A 22,845-nucleotide genomic window follows, 5' to 3' on the forward strand; every position below is an offset into this window, starting at 1 on the left:
AGAACAGAAATACCTTAGGCAGGGTAATTTCTTTGTTCATTTATTTATTTTGTAGAGATGGGGTCTTGCTGTGTTGCCCAGGCTGATCTTGAACTCCTGAGCTCAAGCGATCCTCCCACCACGTCCTCCCAAAGTGCCTGGCCAGGCTGGATAATTTATGAGCAACAGAAATGTATTTCTCACAGTTCCGGAGGCTGGGAAGTCCAAGATCAAGATGCTGGCAGGCCTGGCACAGTGGCTCATGCCTGTAATCCCAACACTTTGGGAGGTCGAGGTGGGAGGATCGCTTGAGGCCAGGAGTTTGAGACTGGCCTGGACAACATAGCAAGACCCCAAGTCTACAGGAAAAAAAAATTTTTTAAGTTAGCCAGGCATGGTAAGGTGGGAGGGTCACTTGAGCCCAGGAGTTTGAGACTGTAGTGAGCCAAGATTGTACTACTACACTCCAGCCTGGGCAACAGAGCAAGATACCATCTCAGAAAAAAATCAAGTGACAATCTACAGTGTTTCTCTACGGTAGCTACAGAGAAGGAGAACTTCAGGGACTTCTCCCAGGGACATGGAGACGATACATTCTCGGTCTTACCAAATACTGCCGGAACGTAGGCCAAATCATTGTCAGTCTTTTCAGTCCTACCCTAAGTACATGAGAGGGTTCATTCTCCCTGTCACCAACCACATGTTACTTTCTCTTTGTTAATCCGTATTGAACTTGAATTCGTATGCACCCAAGTATAAGAATCTTTTTTTTTTTTTTGAGACAGAGTCTCTCTCTGTCGTCCAGGCTGGAGTGCAGTGGCACGATCTCGGCTCACTGCAAGCTCCGCCTCCCGGGTTCACGCCATTCTCCTGCCTCAGCCTCCCGAGTAGCTGGGACTACAGGCGCCCGCCACCTCGCCCGGCTGATTTTTTTGGTTTTTTAGTAGAGACGGGGTTTCACCGTGTTAGCCAGGATGGTCTGGATCTCCTGACCTCGTGATCCGCCCGTCTCGGCCTCCCAAAGTGCTGAGGTTACAGGTGTGAACCACCACACCTGGTCCCACCTCATCCTCTTGAGTATCTGGGAACTACAGGCGTGCACCACCTCACTAAGCTAAATGTTTTTTATACATATATACACAGATGTGGGTCTTGCTATGTTGCATAGGCTGGTCTCAAACTCCTGGGCTCACGCGATCCTCCCACTCAGCCTCCCAAAGCCCTGGGATTATAGGTGAGAGCCATTGCACCTGGCTCTTTCCCAGTCTTCTTCCCAATCCCATCAGATAGATGCTATTATCTCCAGGGAAACTGAGGTGTAACCCAGAGAGCTCACCCTCAGCCCCACCTCAGCTACTAATAGCTAAGTAGTGATCTGAACTCAGGCCAGGCACGGTGCCTTACGCCTGTAATCTCAGCACTTTGGGAGGCCAAGGCAGGCAGGTCACTTGAGGTCAGGAGTTCGAGACCCGCCTGGCCAACATGGTAAAACCCTCTCTCTATTAAAAATACAAAAAATAGCTGGGTGTGGTGGCACACGCCTGTAATCCCAGCTACTCAGGAGCCTGAGGCACAAGAATCACTTAGCCCGGGATGCAGAGGTTGCAGTGAACCAAGATCAGGCCACTGCACTCCAGCCTGGACAACAGAGTGAGACTCTGTCTCAAAAAAAAAAAAAAAAAAGAATTTGGACTCAAAAGAGTCAAGTTCTCTCCATGGTGCTCATAACCACCTCATTTTAAGGTTGCAATGCCTGTTTTGGAATATCATACAGGATACATATGTTGGGAAAGTATCAAAGATGTGTTGACAATGGAATACAGCTAAATATTGACACCATCTATGTCAAGGGTCGGCGCACCATGGTCTGTGAGCCATGTTCGGCCCACTGTCTGTTTTTGTAAATAAAGTTTTATTGGAACATAACCACACTCATTTATTTACATGTCACCTATGACAGTAATGGCAGCATTGAGAAGTTGGGACAGAGACTATGTCTGGCCATAATTATGAAAAAATATACATATGTATATATTTTTTGAGACAGAGTCTCACCCTGTCGCTCAGGCTGGAGTGCAGTGGTGCAATCTCGGCTCACTGCAACCTCCGCCTCCCAGGTTCAAGCGATTCTCCTGCCTCAGCCTCCCCAGTAGCTGGGATTACAGGTGTGAGCCACCATACCTGGCTAATGTTTTGTATCTTTAGTACAGATGGAGTTTCACCGTGTTGGCCAGGCTGGTCTTGAACTCCTGACCTCGTGATCTGCCCGCCTCGGCCTCCCAAAGTGCTGGGATTACAGGTGTGAGCCACCTCACCCAGCAAAAATATTGTCTGGTCTTTTATAAAGAACAGTTTGGGCCGGGCGCGGTGGCTCACGCCTGTAATCCCTGCACTTTGGGAGGCCGAGGCGGGCAGATCACGAGGTCAGTAGATCGAGACCATCCTGGCTAACAGGGTGAAACCCCGTCTCTACTAAAATACAAAAAATTAGCCGGGCGCGGTGGTGGGCGCCTGTAGTCCCAGCTACTCCGGAGGCTGAGGCAGGAGAATGGCGCGAACCCGGGAGGCGGAGCTTGCAGTGAGCCGAGATGGTGCCACTGCACTCCAGCCTGGGCGACAGAGTGAAGACTCCGCCTCAAAAAAAAAAAAAAAAAAAGAACAGTTTGCTGACCTCTGTCCTATGTGAATTAAAAAGGAAAATCAGATCAAAGAATATTCAGTATCATGTTCATGGATCTGTGGATATGTGTGCAACAGTGGAAAACAGAGGCCAGGCATGGTGGCTCATGCCTGTAATCCCAGCACTTTGGGAGGCCAAGGCAGGCAGATACTTGAGGCCAGGAGTTCGAGACCAGCCTGGCCCACATGGTGAAACCCCGTCTCTACTAAAAATACAAAAATTAGCCGGATGTGGCGGCACACAGCTGTAATCCCAGCTACACAGGAGGCTGAAGTAGGAGAATTGCTTGAACCTAGGAGGTGGAGGTTGCAGTGAGCCAAGATCGCGCCACTTCACTCCAGCCTGGGCTACAGAGTGAGACTCTGTCTCCAAAAGGAAAAAAAAAAGTGGAAAACAGAATGGATAGGCTTGTAGGTGGAGGCTTCTAGGGGAGGTGGTGGAGAGGGAAAATAGAAAAAACCTTGGACTTTTACTGGAATATTATATTTCTTTCTTTTTTAAAAAAATGTGTTCGGCCGGGTGTGGTGGCTCAAGCCTGTAATCCCAGCACTTTGGGAGGCCGAGACGGGCAGATCACGAGGTCAGGAGATTGAGACCATCCTGGCTAACACGGTGAAACCCCGTCTCTACTAAAAAATACAAAAAACTAGCTGGGCGAGGTGGCGGGCGCCTGTACTCCCAGCTACTCGGGAGGCTGAGGCAGGAGAATGGCGTGAACCCGGGAGACGGAGCTTGCAGTGAGCAGAGATCGCACCCCACTGCACTCCAGCCTGGGCGACAGAGCGAGACTCTGTCTAACAACAACAAAAAAAAAACCGGGTGCAGTGGCTCACGCCTGTAATCCCAGCACTTTGGGAGGCCGAGGCAGGCGGATCACGAGGTTAAGAGATCGAGACCATCCTGGCCAACATGGTGAAACCCTGTCTCTACTAAAAATACAAAAATTAGCCAGGTGTGGGGGCGTGCACCTGTAGTCCCAGCTACTCGGGAGGCTGAGGCAGGAGAATCACTTGAACCCAGGAGGCTGAGGTTGCAGTGAGCCAAGATTGTGCCATTGCACTCCAGCCTGGTGACTGAGTGAGACTCTGTCTCAAAAAAAATAAAAATAAAAATAAAGAGTCTGGGCGCAGTTTTGCATGCGGACAAGCACCTGAGACACTCCTTGAATTGGTAATACTGGGGATGGGAGACAGAGAGGCCAGGAGGATGTGCTTAACATTCTCTCCCCTACCAGCCCTGGAGACCCTGAAGGGTAAGACCATTTCTGTCTTCCCCGCTACTGTATTCCCAGAGCCTAGACATGCCTGGAACACAGTCAGTGCTCAATAAAATTTCTCCCTCACTGGAGAGAGGTACACAATAAGGGGAACTGTGGGAGATTTGACATCAACATAACTTCCATTGCTATCTCCCCACAAGAACTTTTAGGTAAACTTCAGCCTGGGGTCCCTGAGTCTCTTGGGGGTATTCAGGGTGTCTGTGAACTCTGATGGGGAAAAAAAATTCACATATTTATTTATTTATTTATTTATTTTTTGAGACGGAGTCTCGCTCTGTCACTCAGGCTGGAGTGCAGTGGCCGGATCTCAGCTCACTGCAAGCTCCACCTCCCAGGTTTACGCCATTCTCCTGCCTCAGCCTCCCGAGTAGCTGGGACTACAGGTGCCCGCCACCTCGCCCGGCTAGTTTTTTTTTTTTTTTGTATTTTTAGTAGAGACAGGGTTTCACCGTGCTAGCCAGGATGGTCTCGATCTCCTGACCTCGTGATCCGCCTGTCTCGGCCTCCCAAAGTGCTGGGATTACAGGCTTGAGCCACCGCGCCCGGCCCACATCTTTATTTTCACTGACTCTAACTGATAATTACCATTTCCTCAATTATTAATGAAGACAGCCGCAGGACCTGGGACTTTGTCCCTTTGTCCCTAATAAAAGCCACAGATACTTTCAGATTGCATTGCAACCAGAAACACAACTGACACTTGTCACCACTGCAAAATCACTGTGATTATTAGATCTTATTTATCGTGGTGATAAAAATAATGTTATAGGCCGGGTGCGGTGGCTCACACCTGTAATCCCAGCACTTTGAGAGGCTGAGATGGGAGGATTGCTTGAGCCTGGAAGTTTAAGAGCAGCCTGGGCAAGATAGGGAGACCCCTATAATAATAAGAATAATTATTATAATAAAATTAGGCCGGGCGTGGTGGCTCACGCCTGTAATCCCAGCACTTTGGGAGGCTGATGTGGGCCCATCATCTGAGGTCAAGAGTTCGAGACCAGCCTGGCCAACATGGTAAAACCCCGTCTCAACTAAAAATACAAAAATGAGCCGGATGTGGCAGCACGTGCCTGTAATCCCAGCTACTCAGGAGGCTTAGGCAAGAAAATTGCTTGAACCCAGGAGATGGAGTTTGCAGTGAGCCGAGGTCGCACCACTGCACTCCAGCCTGAGCCACAGAGTAAGACTCCATCTCAAAAAAAAAATAAAAAAAGTTGGGGGGACCCGGGCATGGAAGCTCACACCTGTAATCCCAGCATTTTGGGAGACCGAGGTGAGTGGATCACTTGAGGTCAGGAGTTTGAGACCACCCTGACCAACATGGAGAAACCCCGTCTCTACTAAAAATACAAAATTAGCCAGGCATGGTGGCACATGTCACCTGTAGTCCCAGCTACTCGGGAAGCTGAGGCAGGAGAATCGCCTGAACCCGGGAAGGCGGAGGTTGCAGTGAGCTGAGATCGCACCACTGCACTCCAGCCTGGGCAACAAAAGCGAAACTCCGTCTCGGGGAAAAATAAAATAAAATAAAATAAAATAAATAAAATAAAATAAAATGTAAAATAAAGTAAAGTAAAATAAAATAAAATAAAGTAAAATAAAATAAAATAAAATAAAAAATAAAATACAATAAAAAATAAAATAAAATAAAATAAAATAAATAAATAAAAAACAGCTGCTGCATTTATTTCCTGGAAAGCACCTATCACTAACGGAGATGATCCTACTTTCCAATTGTGATTACTTTCTCATCTGGGCCCCCAGCCCAGATGACTGTGGGCTCCCCAGGGCAGATGCGAGTTCTTCTGGCCCCCTGCACACAGTAGGTGCTCACACTTGCTGAACGTGACCGCAAGGGCTGGGAAGAGAGGGCACAGGTGCGGGGCGCCCCGGGGACTTTCCCGGTGCTGCGGGGCAGGACTCCGAAACCGTGACCTCACGTTCCACACCCACCCAGGACGCGGAAGGGGCGGTGCGTTTCCTTCCAAGGGCGGGAGCCGCGGGGTGGAGCCAGCGCCCTCAGCGCGCTGAGGTCTGCGGGAACCTCCGCAGAAGTCCCGGCCCCCAGGACCCCAGGACCCTAGGACCCAGTGGCGCAGCCGGCAGCCCCGGATCCCTGGTAGGTGGGGAAGCGGCGAGGACTGGCCAGAGGTGGAGAAAGTGTCGGGGGTGTGGAGGGTGGCCTGCGCCCGCACCGCTCGCCAGGACTCCAGGCCACCTGGCCTCCCTCTTAGGGCCCCGGGGAGGCCTGGCGCCGCGCGTTGGGAGGTTGACGTTCCCCTCAACCTCCAGCTCTCCTCGCTGGTGGCCCAGATCCTCCCCCACTGTCGGGATCCTCCCCAGCACCCGGGTTTCCTCCCCTACAGCCTGACCCCTCCCCCAAACCCCAGATTCCTCCCCAACACCCAGGATGCCTACCTGAAACCCCATATTCCTCCTCACCCCAAATTCCTGAGCCCCAAGCTTTCTACCTGACACCCGATATTTCAACACCCTGAATTTCTCCCTGACACCCAAAATTCCTCCCTGACGTGCAGGATCCTTCCCCAATACCCCAGATTCCTCCCAGACACCCCAAATTCCTCCGTGACACCAAGGATCCCTCTCTGACACCCTGGATTCTTCCCCAATACCCAGGATCCCTCCCCAATACCCCAGATTCCTCCCTGACACCCAGGATCCCTCCCCAACATCCCAAATTCCTTCCTGACACCCCGAATTCTTCCCTGAGACCCAGGATCCCAACTCACACCCTATACCACCCCACACCTTCTTCCTTTCTCCCCCTCCTAACGGTTATCCAGTCACATGGGTTTCCTCACTGTTCCTCCAGCTAGCCAGGCGCAATCCTGCCCCAGGGCCTTTGGGCAGGTGGCTTCACCTTCCGGGAGCTTTCCTCCCTGATCTCCACCCAGCCTCCTCCCTCAGCTCGTTCAGGTCTCAGCTCAATGTCACCTCCTGTCCCCAAAGGCCTCCCTTGACCACCATGGTCCCCTGTAGCCCCTTCCCAGCCAGTCTCTCAGAGCCACACAGCCCCCAGCTCATGGCTTTCACAGTACTTTTCATTCTCTGAAATGATCTTGGGTTATTTTCCCACTTACTGTTGGTCTCCCTGAACCAGACTAGGAGCTCTGTGAGAGCGGATGTGCTTGCCTTGATATGCAGTGGCACTTTGAACAGTTCCTGGACCTAGTAGATGCTCAATAAATGCATACGCAACGCATGAAAGACTGTATGACAGTGGGGGAGGAAGAGTGGGAGAGAAGGGCACGTTTCAGATGCAGTTAAAACATTTAAAAAGGACGAGGTGGGAGGATCGCTTGAGCCCAGGGGTTCAAGACAAGCCTGGGCAACATAGCAAGACTCCATTTCTACAAAAAAATTCAAAAAGAAAGTTAGCCAGGTGCAGTGTTTATGCCTATAATCCCAACACTTTGGGAGGCTGAGGCAGGAGGATTGCTTGAACCCTGGAGCCTGGGTAACATAGGTGAGACCCTGTCTCTACCAAAAAGACAAAAATTAGCCAGGTGTTGTGCCACACACCTGTAGTCCCAGCTACTCAGGAGGCTGAGGTCGGAGGATTGCTTGAGCCCAGGAGTTCAAGGCTGCAGTGAGCCGTGATCCCACCACTGCACTCCAGCCTGGGTGACAGAGTGAGACCCTGTCTCTAAAAAAAAAAAATGAAATGGGGGCTGGGCACAGTGGCTCATACCTGTAATCCCAGGCAGATCACCTGAGGTCAGGAGTTTGAGACCAGCCTGGCCAACATGGTGAAACCCCGTCTCTACTAAAAATACAAAAATTAGCCGGGCGTGGTGGCGCGTGCCGTAATCTCAGCCACTCAGGAGGATGAGGCAGGAGAACTGCTTGAACCCAAGAGGCGGAGGTTGCCGTGAGCCGAGACCGTGCCACTGCACTCCAGCCTGGGTGACACAGCGAGACTCTGTCTCAAAAAAAAAAAAAAAAAAAAGAAAGAAAGAAAGAAAGAAATGAAATTAAAAATCAAAATTTTTTTAAAAAAGGAAGAGGAAGAGAAAAAGTCTGTCAACATTTATTGTCACACTAACATTATTATATCAAGCTCTTGCTTCTTCCTGGGCACTGATGTAAACTTTTTAACCATATTTTTGCATCGAAGTTTCAAAACAGACTCCCATTCATCCTAAGTACCAGTTCATGTGGGTGTTATAAATGAGGAAACGGAGGCTGAGAAACAGACTGCACAAGCCGGCAGGTGGCAGAGCCAGAACGCCCCTACCCTGTGGGTGTTTTTGTCCCGCCAGGCGCCTGCTCTTCAGAGTGAGGAGTGGACTTTGTCCCAGCCATGGACAGTGAGAAATGAAACTCTCCAGGTCTCCAGAAGGTGGAGGTGGCAGCGGGCAGGGGAGGCGGGCAGGGGAAGCTGGGGCAGTCAATGAAATAGGGTTGAGTTCAGGCCCATGGGCAGAGAGAAGGAGAAGAAAGACCACGTGATTTTAGAGATTTGCCAGGCATACAGGTGGGGGTGGTCCTGCCTTGATGATTCTAAGTCTGACTGGCTTTGTTGTGTTTTCTGCAAAACTCCCCTGAGTCCTTGCCAGGAGGTTTCAGTCTTGCATGCTAATGTTCATGGAGCACACATGTGCCAGGCACTGCTTTAAGAGTCCTATACGGGCTGGGCGCAGTGGCTCATGCCTGTAATCTGAACAGTCTGGGAGGCCAAGGCGGGCAGATCGATTGGGGTCAGGAGTTCGAGACCAGCCTGGTCGATGGCCTGAAACCCTGTCTCTACTAAAATTACAAAAATTAGCTGGGTGCCGTGGCTTACGCCTGTAATCCCAGCACTTTGGAAGGCTGAGGTGAGCAGATTGTCTGAGGTCAGGAGTTTGAGACCAGCCTGGCCAACGTGGCAAAACCCCATCTCTACTAAAAATACAAAAAAAGTCCAGGTGCAGTGGCTTGAAACTCCATCTCAAAAAAAAAAAAGAAAAAAGAAAAAAAGAATGAGATTTAAATGTAACTGACATGGGCCGGATGTGGTGGCTCACACCTATAATCCCAGCACTTTGGGAGGCTGAGGCAGGAGGATCACCTGAGGTCAGGAGTTGGAGACCAGCCTGGCCAACATGATGAAACCCCGTCTCTACTAAAAATACAAAAAAAAATCTGGGCGTGGTGGCGGGTCCCTGTAATCCCAGCTACTTAGGAGGCTGAGGCAGGAGAACCGCTTGAACTCAGGAGGTAGAGGTTGTAGTGAGCTGAGATCATGCCACTGCACTCCATCCTGGGCAACAAGAGCGAAACTCCACCTAAAAAAAAAAAAAAAATTAGCTGGGCATGGTGGCCCACAATTGTAGTCACAGCTAGTCAGGAAACTGAGGCAGGAGAATCACTTGAACCTGAGAGGTGGAGGTTGCAGTGAGCTAAGATCGTGCCATTGTACTCCAGCCTGCGCATCAAGAGTGAAACTGCATCTCAAAAAAAAAAAAAATTAGCTGGGCGTGGTAGCCCACACCTGTAGTCCCAGCTACTTGGGAGGCTGAGGCAGGAGAATCACTTGAACCTGAGAGGTGGAGGTTGCAGTGAGCTGAGATCGAGCCACTGCACTCCAGCCTGGGTGACAGAGCAAGACTCCGTCTCAATAAATAAATAAATACAATTACAAAAATTAGCCGTGCATGGCGGCACTCACCTGTAATCCAAGCTACTTGGGACGCTGAGGCAAGAGACTTGCTTGAACCCTGCAGGTGGAGGTTGCAGTGAGCTGAGGTTGCACTAATGCACTCTGCCCTGGGTGACAGAGCAACACTCTGTCTCAAAAAAAAAGAGTCCTGTACAAATGAACGCATTCACCCTCACAGCTACCCTAGCTGGTGCCCATTTCACACACGTGGAGACTGAGGCATTTTAAGTACCCATGGCCTGCCCCAGGGTCACAGCCTGGGTGTGACTTGAATCCCAAGGGCAAGCTTCTACCTGTTGCTCTCGCTTGCCCTGGGGCTGACTCATTTCAGATGGGTGTGGGGTCAACAGGGCAGGCCTTAGCCCTAAGATGGAAGGACTTGAACTTCTCTCACTGCGGATTGTTGCCCCGTGGGAATGTGGGCCTAGTGTGGCCAGATCTTTGATTTTCCGAGAGAATCCGGAATGCCGGAGTTGTATACAAAGTCTCTGTTCAATGTTGGCAATGAATTCAAAGCAATTTGAATCTCACATTGGTTTGCCAGTGGGGTTGTCCAGAGGTCTCTGAAGTTAAATACACACACACACACACACATATTTATTTATTTTTTGAGACACAGTCTCACTCTGTCGCCCAGGCTGGAGTGCAGTGGCATGATCTCGGCTCACCGCAACCTCTCACCTCCTGGGTTCAAGTGATTCTTCTGCCTCAGCCTCTGGAGTAGCTGGGACTACAGGCTCCCACTGCCACGCCTGGATAATTTTTTGTATTTTTAGTAGAGACGGGGTTTCACCGTGTTAGCCAGGATGGTCTCGATCTCCTGACCTTGTGATCTGCCCACCTCAGACTCCCAAAGTGTTGGGATTACAGGCGTGAGCCACCGAGCCCAGCCTAAAAATATATATATATATATATACATATATTTTACTGAGGTTGGGTGCGGTGGCTAACATCTGAAATCCCAGCAGTTTGGGAGGCCAAGGTGGGTGGATTATTTGAGGTCAGGAGTTTCAGACCAGCCTGGCCAACATGGTGAAACCCCATCTCTACTAAAAATACAAAAATAAGGCCGGGCACGATGGCTCACGCCTGTAATCCCAGAATTTTGGAGGCCAAGGCAGGCGGATCATGAGGTCAAGAGATCAAGACCATCCTGGCCAACATGGTGAAACCCCGTCCCTACTAAAAATACAAAAATTAGCTGGGCATGGTGGCGTGCACCTGTAGTCCCAGCTACTTGGGAGGCTGAGGCAGGAGAATTGCTTGAACCCAGGAGGTGGAGGTTGCAGTGAGCCAAGATCGGACCATTGCACTCCAGCCTGGCAACAGAGGGAGACTTGGTCTCAAAAAAAAAAAAAAAAAAAAAAAAAAAAGATTAGCTGGGCGTGGTGGCAGGCTCCTGTAATCCGAGCTACTCAGGATGTTGAGGCACAAGAATCACTTGAGCCCGGGATGCGGAGGCTGCAGTGAGCCTAGATCGCATCACTGCACTCCAGCCTGGCAACAAAGTGGGACTCTGTCTCAAAAAAAAAAAAAAAAAAAAATTAGCCAGGTATAATGGCAGATGCCTGTAATCCCAGCTGCCCAGAAGGCTGAGGAAAGAGAATCGCTTGAACCCAGGAGGCAGAGGTTGCAGTGAGTCGAGATCGCCCCGCTGCACTCCAGCCTGGGCAATGAAGCAAGACTCCACCTCGAAAAAAGAAAAAATAATAAAAACAAAAATTAATCCTAATAATACATTTTATTAATCCAATATGTAAACGCATTTAATAATAAATTCTATTTAATTCAATATACCCAACATGTTTCATTATAAAATATTATGAATGAGGCATCTTCCATACCTTTTTTGTTTTGCTGTTTTTGAGACTCTGTTGCCTAGGCTGGAGTGCAGTGGCACGATCTCCGCTCACTGCAGCCTCGATCTCCGCTCACTGCAGCGTTGATCTCCTGGGCTCAGGCGATCCTCTGACCTCTGCCTCCCAAGTAGCTGGGATGCAGGCATGTACCACCCCACCCAGCTAATTATTTTTATTTTTATTTTATTTATTTGCTTGTTTGTTTTGAGACGGAGTTTTGCTCTTGTTGCCAAGGCTGGAGTGCAATGGTGTAATCTTGGCTCACTGCAACCCCTGCCTCCCCGGTTCAAGTGATTCTCCTGTCTCAGACTCCCAAGTAGCTAGGATTACCAGCACCCACCACCACGCCCTGCTAATTTTTTTTATTTTTAGTAGAGACAGAGTTTCACTGTGTTGGCTAGGCTGGTCTCGAACTTCTGCCCTCAGGTGATCCACCTGCCTCTGCCTCCCAAAGTGCTGGGATTACAGGCATGAGCCACCGCGCCCGGCCTATTTTTTTTTGGTAGAGATGAGTCTCACTGTTGCCCAGGCTGGTCTTGAACTCTTGGGCTCAAGAGATCCTCCTACCTCTGCCCCCTAAAGTGCTGGGATTACAGGCATGAGCCACTGCACCCTGCCTTAATTAATTAAAAATTAGATAAAATGCCGGCTGCGGTGGCTCATGCCTGTAATCCCAACACTTTGGGAGGCCAAGGTGGGAGGATCGCTTGAGCCCAGGCAACATGGGGAGACCCAGTGTGTACAAAAATACAAAAATTAACAGGTACATGTCCAGGTTTGTTATATAGGCGAATGGCATGTCACAGGTTTTCGTGTACAGATTATTTCATCACACAGGTAATAATTGTCGTACCTGACAGGTAGTTTTTTGTCTGTTTGTTTTTTTGAGACGGAGGCTCACTGTGTCACCCAGGCTGGAGTGCAGTGGTGCCATTTCGGCTCACTGCAACCTCCGCCTCCCAGGTTCTAGCAATTCTTCTGCCTCAGCCTCCCAAGCAGCTGGGATTACAGGTGCACACTGCTACACCCAGCTAATTTTTTTGTATTTTAGTAGATACGGGGTTTTACCATGTTGCCCAGGCTAGTCTTGAATGAGCTCAGGCAATCCACACACCTGAGCCTCCCAAAGTGCTAGGATTACAGGCGTGAGCTACCGTGCCGGACCCTACTAGGCAGTTTTTAGATCCTCTTCCTCCTCCTCACCTCCACCACCCTTAAGCAGGCTCCGGTATTTTTGTTCCCTCCTTTTTTTTTTTGGAGACAGAGTCTCGCTCTGTCGCCCAGGTTGGAGTGCAGTGGTTTGATCTCTGCTCACTCCAGCCTCTACTTCTTGGGTTCAGGTGATTCTCCCACCTCAGCCTCCCCTAGTAGCTAGGACTACAGGCACCCGCCACCACACCTGGCTAATTTTTGTATTTTTAGTAGAGATGGGATTTTACCATGTTGGCCTGGATAGTCTTGAACTCCTGACCTCAGGCGATCCACCTTCCTCGGCCTCCCAAAGTGCTGGGATTACAGGCGTGAGCCACTGTGCCCGGCCCTGTTGTTCCCTTCTTTGTGTCTTTGTGAACTCAATGATTCACTCACACTTAGAAGTGAGAACATGTGGCCGGGCGAGACTTCATCTCAAAAAAAATTAAAATTCAGAGCCTCTTCACTATCACAGCCCCATTTCAGGTGCCCAGTAGGCACAGGTAGCTGGGGGCTCCCATACTGGACAACACAGAGTGTTTAGGCTGGTCTAGACAGCGAGTGTCTGCAGTGTATTAGCTGCTATGGCTGCGGTAATAAAGTGCCCCAGATCGGATGGCTTAAACAACAGAAATTGATTCTCTCACAGTTACGGAGGCTGGAAGTCCAAGATCGAGGTGTCGTAGGGTTGGTTCCTTCTGAGGACTCTCCTTAGCTTGCAGACGGCCGCCTTCTCCCTGGGTCTCCTCACATCATCTTCCTTCTGTGCAGCTCTATGTCTGTATCTAAGTGTCCGCTGCCTTTTCTTTTTTTGATGCAGGGTCTGGCTCTGTTGCCCAGGCTGGAGTGCAGTGGTGAGATCTTAGCTTGCTTGCTGCAGCCTCAACCTCCCAGGCTCAACCAGTCCTCCCACCTCAGCCTCCTAAGTAGCTGGGATTAAAGGCACGCACCACCATGCCTGGCTAATTTTTTTTTTTTTTTTTTTTTTTTTTTGAGATGGTGTCTCGCTCTGTCACCCAGGCTGGAGTGCAGTGGCACGATCTTGGCTCACTGCAAGCTCCACCTCCCAGGTTCACGCCATTCTCCTACCTCAGCCTCCCGAGTAGCTGGGACTACAGGCGCCCGCCACCACACCCGGCTAATTTTTGCATTTTTAGTAGAGATGGATTTTCACCATGTTAGCCAGGCTGGTCTCGAACTCCTGACCTTAGGTGATCCGCCCACCTCGGCCTAAAGTGCTGGGATTACAGGCGTGAACCACCACGCCCAGCCATGCCTGGCTAATTTTTGTATATTTAGTGGAGATGGGATTTCACCATGTTGGCCAGACTGGTCTCAAGCTCTTGATCCCAAGTGATCAACTCACCTCCACCTCCCAAAGTGCTGGGATTACAGGCATGAGCCATCGCGCCCAGCCAAATAAAAATACTTTCAACATCAAAAACAAACAAACAAACAAAAACATCAAAGCCAAGTACAAACCAAAAAAAGGCCTTTTCTCTAAATAAAGTCACATTCTGAGCTACTGGAGGTTGGCACTTCAACGTATGATTTTGGGGATAGACACGATTGACATTGAACCGATAATAGCCAATCATGCCCTTACTAATTGAAAGGCACTTGGTGTTATAGTTACAAACATTGGCATCAAATGGCTGCTCTATCAGTCACTGGCTGTGTGATCTCGGTCATGTTTGCCCCTCTGTGGAACGGAAAATAAAAAAATCACATGCCTGTCTCATAACCCAGGTGTCTACCAACTTTTTCTGTCAAGGGTCAGAGAGTGACCACTTTGTAGACCACACGGTCTCTGTTGTAGTGACTCCATCACCCTAGTGAGAAAGCAGCCATTGATGATATGTAAATGAGTGAACATGTCTGTGTTTCAATAAAACTTTATTTATAAAAGCAATTGGCTGGGCATAGTGGCTCACGCCTGTAATCCCAGCACTTTGGGAGGCCGAGGCGGGTGGATCACGAGGTCAGGAGATCGAGACTATCCTGGCTAACACGGTGAAACCCCGTCTCTACTAAAAATACAAAAAACTAGCCGGGCGTGGTGGCGGGCGCCTGTAGTCTCAGCTACTTGGGAGGCTGAGGCGGGAGAATGGCGTGAACCCGGGAGGCGGAGCTTGCAGTGAGCCGAGATCACGCCACTGCACTCCAGCCTGGGAGACACAGCGAGACTCCGTCTCAAAAAAAAAAAAAAAAAAAAAAAAAAAGAAAGCAGCCATCGATGATATGTAAATGAGTGAACATGTCTGTGTTTCAATAAAACTTTATTTATAAAAGCAATTGGCTGGGCATAGTGGCTCACGCCTGTAATCCCAGCACTTTGGGAGGCTGAGGTGGGTGGATCACACAAGGTCAGGAGTTCGAGACCAGCCTGGACAATATGGTGAAACCCTGTCTCTATAAAAAGTACAAAAATTAGCTGGGCGTGGTGGCAGGTGCCTGTGGTTCCAGCTACTCGGGAGGCTGAAGCAGGAGAATCGCTTGAACCCGGGAGGTGGAGGTTGCAGTGAGCTGAGATCGTGCTATTGTACTGCAGCCTGGGTGACAGAGAGAGACTCCGTCTCAAAACAAAACAAAAAAACAATTGGCTGGACATGGTGGCTCACGCCTGTAATCCCAGCACTTTGGGAGGCCAAGGCAGGTGGATCACCTGAGGTCGGGAGTTAAAGACCAGCCTGGCCAACACAGAAAAACCCTGTCTCTACTAAAAATAAAAAATTAACCAGGCATGGCGGTGCATGCCTGTAATCCCTTGGGAGGATGAGGCAGAAGAATTGCTTGAACCCAGGAGGCGGAGGTTGCAGTGAGCTGAGATTGTGCCATTGCACTCCAGCCTGGGCAACAAGAGCAAGACGCCATCTCAAAAATGGAAAAAAAAAAAAAAAATTGGTGGACCATATTTAGTGGCCCCTGTCAAAGGGAGATGTGCACACTGGGATCAGGTCATAACCAAAAACATGAAGAAGGGTAAGGGAGTAAGCCACAGGGATACCTGGCAGGTAACAGTGATATAGGTAGAGGGAACAGCCAGTGCAAAGGTCCTAAAGCAGAACTGTGCCCAGTTTAAAGAACGGAGTTGTGCACAATATAGCATGTAGTAAGTCCTCAAATAAGTGGTTGCATGTAAGTGTTTGTGTGTATCTACACATGCCCATTATATTGTCGTATGTAATATATGTGATACTTATATATTACATATAACTAACATACCATTAGACAGTCAGTTGCACCAGGGAAGAGTCTATTGCTGTTTTTCCTTGTTTGCGTACTGGTATATTCACTGGTACCCAATACATGGCAAATGCTGAAAAAATTACTTTTTTTTTTTTTTTTTTTTGAGATGGAGTTTCGCTTTGTCATCCAGGCTGGAATGCAGTGGTGTGATCTCAGCTCACTGCAACCTCCACCCCCTGGGTTCAAGTGATTCTCCTGCCTCAGCCTCCCAAGTAGTTGGGAGTACAGGCGCCCACCACTATGTCTGGCAATTTTTTTTTTTTTTTTTTAGTAGAGATGGGGATTTCACCGTGTTGACCAGGCTGGTCTCGAACTCATGACCTCGAGTGATCTGTCCACCTTGGCTTCCCAAAGTGTTAGGATTACCAGCGTAAGCCACCGCACCTGGCTAAAAAGTACTTTTTTTGTTTGTTTGTTGTTTTATGGAGTCTTGCTCTTTTGCCCAGGCTGGAGTGCAGTGGCGCAATCTTGGCTCACTGCAACCTCCGCCTCCTGGGTTCAAGCAATTCTCCTGCCTCAGCTTCCCGAGTAGCTGGGATTAGAGGAACATGCCACCATGCCAGGCTAAATTTTTTTTTTTTTTTTTCCAGTAGAGACAGGGTTTCACCATGTTGGCCAGGCTGGTCTTGAACTCCTGACCTTGTGATCCACCCGCCTCAGCCTCCCAAAGTGCTGGGATTACATGCATGAGCCACAGTGCCCAGCCAAAAAATTACTTCTTAAATGAATGAATGAATGCTATGTATGTATCCTTCTGTGCAGCCTCCACTTCCTCAGCTCAAGCAATCCTCCTGCCTTAACCTCCCGAGTAGCTGGGACCACAGGCACACACCACCAGGCCTGGCTCCAAACTTTTTTTTTTTTTTTTTTTAGATGGAGTCTCACTCTGTTGCCCAGGCTGGAGTGCAGTGGTGCAGTCTTGGCTCACTGCAACCTCCACCTCCCGGGTTCAAGTGATTTTCATGCCTCAGCCTCCCGAGTAGCTGGGATTGCAGGCGCCTGCCACCATGCTCGACTAATTTTTTGTATTTTCAGTAGAGATGGGGTTTCACTATGTTGGCCAGGCTGGTCTCGACATCCTGACCTCATGATTTGCTCGCCTTGGCCTCCCCAAGTGCTGGGATTACAGGCGTGAGCCACTGCGCCTGGCCCAAACTTTTTTTTCAACTCACAAGATTTCTTAAAAGTATTGGAATTGATTGTCATCCTGAGAAAAGTGAGCATATTTCTAAAAATCTAGATCTCTGGCTTCTCTTGAAAAATGAGCAGATGTGGCGACCGGCTCCCTTGCCATATTCTGTTAATCTCATAGTCCAACCCTGGGACAGTGTTGGAAAGACTACTCAAGCCTGCAAATACCAGGATGTTGGGTCCTTGAAGACCATCTAGAAGGCTGACTACTTTATTTATTTATTTATTTATTTATTTAGACAGGGTTTCGCTCTTGTCGCCCAGGCTAGAGTGCAGTGATGTGATCTTGGCTCACTGCAACCTCTGCCTCCCAGATTCAAGCGATTATACTACCTCAGCCTCCTGAGTAGCTGGGATTACAGGCGCGGACCACCACACCCAGCTAATTTTTTGTATTTTTAGTAGAGACGGGGTTTCACCCTGTTGGCCAGGCTGGTCTTGAACTCCTGACCTCAGGTGAGCCGCCCGCCTTGGGCTCCCAAAGTGCTGGGATTACAGGTGTGAGCTGCCGTGCCCAGCCGAGGCTGACCACTTTATTTAGCAAGCATGTATTGAGCACCTACTGGCTTTCAGTCATCAAGCTAAGAAGTTTCTGTGTGTTAATGCAACTCAATTGCCCAAAACAAGTCTATAAGTGTATGCCATTAGGCACACAGCCTCCACAGCCAGACTGCCTGGGGTTCAAATCCATCCTCTGCCATCCGCTGATAGTGTGACTTTGGGCAAGTGACATCACCTCTGTGTGTCTCACTTTCTTCATCTGTAAATGGGGAAAATAGTGTAATAGTGTTTACCTCCCAGGTAACACCAGGTAAGTATCAGAGGATAACTTTTTTTTTTTTTTTTTTGAGACTGGGTCTTGCTCTGTTGCCCAGGCTGGAGTGCAGTGGCTCCATCTTAGCTCACTGCAGCCTCAACCTCCTGGGCTTAAGCAATCTTCCCATTCCAGCCTCCGGAGTAGCTGGGACAACAGGCACATGCCACCTACGCCTAGCTACTTTTTTTGTTTTTTGATCCGGAGTTTCACTCTGCTGCCCAGGCTGGAGTGCAGTGGTGTGATCTTGGCTCACTGCAGCCTCCACCTCCTGAGTTCCAGTGATTCTCCAGCCTCAGTTTCCCAAGTAGCTGGGATTACAGTTGTGCACCACCATGCCTGGCTAACTCTTTGTAGTTTTAGTAGAAACGCGGTTTCAGGCTGGTCTCAAACTCCTGACCTCAGGTGATCCCCCAGCCTTGGCCTCCGAATGTGCTGGGATTTCAGGTGTGAGCCACCGCGCGCAGCCCAGCTAATATTTAAATTTTTAGTAGAGACAAGAGTCTGGCTATGTTGCCCAGGCTGGTTTGGAAGTGCTGGGCTTAAGTGATCCTCCTGCCTCAGCCTCCCAAAGTGCTGAGATCACAGATGTGAGCCATCGTGCTGGCCTCATAGCATTTTGCAGAGAAGGAAATGGAAGTTGCCGAAGGTCACCTGGTTAGGTCTGGGTGGCAGGATGGGAAAGCAGGCGGGGGTGTGTGGGCTGCCTTCCCGTGCTGACCTTTCTTGGGGGTAACCATGTTTGCCTCTCCTGTTTCCTACAGATCTGCTCGGGCAGCTCCCGCGGAGCCTGGAACAGTGAATGCGTAGGGGACGCCGGGCGTGCAGAAGGCGGGCAGTGTGGAACATGCCTTCATTACCCCCAGCTTCTGCTGCCCGAGGCTGCACCCACCTGTGCCCATGGCCTGCACGGGCCCGTCACTTCCTAGTGCCTTCGACATTCTAGGCGCAGCAGGCCAGGACAAGCTCTTGTATCTGAAACACAAACTGAAGACCCCACGCCCAGGCTGCCAAGGGCAGGACCTCCTGCATGCCATGGTCCTCCTGAAGCTGGGCCAGGAAACTGAGGCCAGGATCTCTCTAGAGGCACTGAAGGCCGATGCAGCGGCCCGGCTGGTGGCCCGCCAGTGGGCTGGTGTGGACAGCACCGAGGACCCAGAGGAGCCCCCAGATGTGTCCTGGACCGTAGCCCGCTTGTACCACCTGCTGGCTGAGGAGAAGCTGTGCCCGGCCTCGCTGCGGGACGTGGCCTACCAGGAAGCCCTCCATACCCTCAGCTCCAGGGACGACCACCGGCTGGGGGAACTTCAGGATGAGGCCCGAAACCGGTGTGGGTGGGACATTGTTGGGAATCCAGGGAGCATCCGGACGCTCCAGTCCAATCTGGACTGCCTCCCACCATCCTCGGCTTCGCCCTCTGGGACCCGGAGCCTCCCGCGTCCCATCGACGGTGTTGCCGGCTGGAGCCAAGGGCGCTCCCTGCGATCCACCGACAGCCCCGCCTCCCTGGCCAGCAACTTGGAAATCAGCCAGTCCCCCACCATGCCCTTCCTCAGCCCGCACCGCAGCCCACACAGGCCCAGCAAGCTCTGTGACGACCCTCAGGCCAACCTGGTGCTGGAGCCTGTCCCCGGTGGCTGCCAGGAGCCTGAGGAGATGAGCTGGCCGCCATCGGGGGAGACTGCCGGCCCCCAAGAGCTGCCAAGCAGCCCACCCCCTGCGCTTCCCAAAGTGGCCTCAGATACAACCTCAACTGGCCTCACTGAAACCCCCACAGCTCCAGAAACCAGCACCCACTACCCGGTGGAGTGCACTGAGGAGTCTGCAGGTGCCCAGTCTCTCCCGTCGCCCATTGTGGAGCCCATCAAAAACCCCTGCCCTGTCAAACACCAGTCGCCACTGCAACTTTCTGTAGAAGACACCACCTCTCCAAATACCAAGCCGTGCCCACCTACTCCCACCACCGCAAAAACATCCCCTCCGCCTCCTCCTCCTCCTTCATCAGCCCCTTGTTCAGCTCACCTGACCCCCTCCTCCCTGTTCCCTTCCTCCCTGGAATCGTCATCGGAACAGAAATTCTATAACTTTGTGATCCTCCATGCCAGGGCAGACGAGCACATCGCCCTGCGGGTCCGGGAGAAGCTGGAGGCCCTTGGTGTGCCCGACGGGGCCACCTTCTGCGAGGATTTCCAGGTGCCCGGGCGTGGGGAGCTGAGCTGCCTGCAGGATGCGATAGACCACTCAGCTTTCATCATCCTACTTCTCACCTCCAACTTCGACTGTCACCTGAGCCTGCACCAGGTGAACCAAGCCATGATGAGCAACCTCACGCGACAGGGGTCGCCAGACTGTGTCATCCCCTTCCTGCCCCTGGAGAGCTCCCCGGCCCAGCTCAGCTCGGACACGGCCAGCCTGCTCTCCGGGCTGGTGCGGCTGGACGAACACTCCCAGATCTTCGCTAGGAAGGTGGCCAACACCTTCAGGCCCCACAGGCTTCAGGCCCGAAAGGCCATGTGGAGGAAGGAACAGGACGCCCGAGCCCTGCGGGAACAGAGCCAACACCTGGACAGTGAGCGGATGCAGGCAGCGGCCCTGAACGCGGCCTACTCAGCCTACCTCCAGAGCTACCTGTCCTATCAGGCACAGATGGAGCAGCTCCAGGTGGCTTTTGGGAGCCACATGCCATTTGGGACTGGGGCACCCTTTGGGGCTCGAATGCCCTTTGGGGGCCAGGGGCCCCTGGGAGCCCCTCCATCCTTTCCCACTTGGCAGGGGTGCCCGCAGCCGCCGCCCCTGCACGCGTGGCAGGCTGGCACCCCACCACCGCCCTCCCCACAGCCAGCAACCTTCCCACCGTCACTGCCCTTCTCACAGCCACCAGCCTTCCCTACGGCCTCACCTGCACCCCCTCAGAGCCCAGGACTGCAACCCCTCATTATCCACCATGCACAGATGGTACAGCTGGGGCTGAACAATCACATGTGGAACCAGAGAGGGTCCCAGGCGCCCGAGGACAAAACACAGGAGGCAGAATGACTGTGTGTCCTTTGACCTGACCACCTGGGGAACACACCTGGACCCAGGCATCAGCTTTGGGCAGGACCCCATAGACCATTCCGGTCTGCCCTGCGCCCTGTGGACAGTGGAAGATGAGGTCATCTGCCGCTTTCAGGACATTGCCTGGGAGCCCTTCATTTAGGACAAAAGGAGCGTGATAATGACCTGGCTTTCAGGGTGGTCAGAACTGGATACCGTGTTTCCAATTCCAATCTCTATTTTTGGGTGAGGGGTCTTGGTGGTGGGGGTATTGCTACGGTCTTTTAATTATAATAATATTTATTGACTGCTTCCGCAGCGCCATTGTCTTCTGGGACACCTTCTGCCCAGCTATTTATTATAAAACACGTGGCTCCCGCTTCTGCAAAAGGGAAACGGAAGCGGGAAGTGCACGCCTTTTCTTGGAGGGCGTAAACCAGGATCCATCCTCATCCCATTGGTCAGAATATAATCACATGGCCCTGCTCCTGCGGCAAGGAACGCTGGGAAATGTAGTCCTTTCTAAGCGGCCATGTGCCTCGCCGAGTCTGGGTTCTAATACCAGGAAAGGTGGAGGGAAAAGATACTGTTGAGAGCGGGGAGGGTGCAGCCTGGGCAACATGGTGAGACCCCGTCTCTTCAAAAACACAAAAATTAACTGGGTGTGGTGGTGCACGCCTATAGTCCCAGCTACTCAGGACACTGAGGTGGGGAGATTGCTTGAGCCCAGGAGGTGAATGCTGCAGTGAGCTATAAATGAATGAATGAGTGAATGAATGAACGAGTGAGTGAATGAATGAGTGACTGAATGAATGAACGAGTGAGTGAATGAACGAATTAGTGAATGAATGAATGAAGAATGAATGAATAAGTGAGTGAATGAATAAGTGAGTGAATGAATGGATGAGTGAATGAATGAATGGATGAGTGAACGAATGAGTGAGTGAATGAATAGATGAGTGAATGAATGAACGAGTGAGTGAATGAATGAATGGATGAGCGAACGAATGAATAAATGAATGAATTGGAATAAATGCCACTGGGGGACATTTAGCAGTTTTGCTGCAGCCCTTCCTTTTTCTTTGGGGTCTGCCTTGATGCCCCCACCAAGGTTGGACTCTGATGCCACTGTGTGATGCTGAGCAAGTGCCTCACCTTTCGGAGTCTCTGCTTTTTCATCTGAGAAATGGGTCTGTGGAGGCTGTTGTTTCAAGGCCTCAGCGGATGATATGCAGAACCACATAAATATCAGGTACACCGTATCTGGGTAGCAGGTGCAGCGCTCATTAAGTGGGGGGACCCACATGGAAGGGATTAATATTTTTCAGGGTGACAGATCTTCTAAGAATAAGAATGGAGCCAAGGTTTGCTGGACACTTTACATTTATTGATTCTGGATTATAAATAAATAAGTACATACGTAAACAAGACTGGGTGCTGTGGTGGCTCACATCTGTAATTAATCCAGAACTTTGGGAGGCTGAAGTGGGAGGGTTGCTTGAGGCCAGGAATTCAAGACCAGCTTGGGCAACATAATGAAACCCCATCTCCATTTTTTTTTTTTTTCTGAGATGGAGCCTGGCTCTCTCACCCAGGCTGGAGTGTAGTGAAGAGATCTTGGCTCACTGCAACCTCCAACTCTCGGGTTCAAGCGATTCTCCTGCCTCAGCCTTCCGAGTAGCTGGGATTACAGGAGCTCGCCACCACGCCCAGCTAATTTTTGCATTTTTGGTAGAGATGGGCTTTCGCCATGTTGGCTAGGCTGCTCTCAAACTCCTGACCTCAGGTGATCCACCTGTCTTGGGCTCCCAAAGTGCTGGGATTACAGGCGTGAGCCACCACACCCAGCCACATCTTTCTTATTTATTTATTTATTTATCAACTGAATAAGACATCCAACTCTTT

At 50.7% G+C, this 22,845-nt stretch overlaps 2 protein-coding genes across 3 annotated transcripts in view; both read left to right on the top strand.

Annotated features, from left to right (window-relative positions):
* The window catches only part of MYDGF (myeloid derived growth factor), a 408,533-nt gene that overhangs the window by 221,320 nt on the left and 164,368 nt on the right, over positions 1-22,845 (top strand). The window lies entirely within an intron of this gene.
* TICAM1 (TIR domain containing adaptor molecule 1) lies at positions 5,936-21,789 on the top strand. Its single transcript, XM_050770232.1, has 2 exons — positions 5,936-6,057; positions 18,669-21,789. Exon 2 carries the CDS (start codon positions 18,805-18,807, stop codon positions 20,938-20,940), a length of 2,136 nt encoding a protein of 711 aa, XP_050626189.1. The 5' UTR covers positions 5,936-6,057; positions 18,669-18,804; the 3' UTR covers positions 20,941-21,789.

This window comes from Macaca thibetana, chromosome 19 (genome assembly GCF_024542745.1).
Source record: "Macaca thibetana thibetana isolate TM-01 chromosome 19, ASM2454274v1, whole genome shotgun sequence".
Lineage (NCBI taxonomy): Eukaryota > Metazoa > Chordata > Mammalia > Primates > Cercopithecidae > Macaca > Macaca thibetana.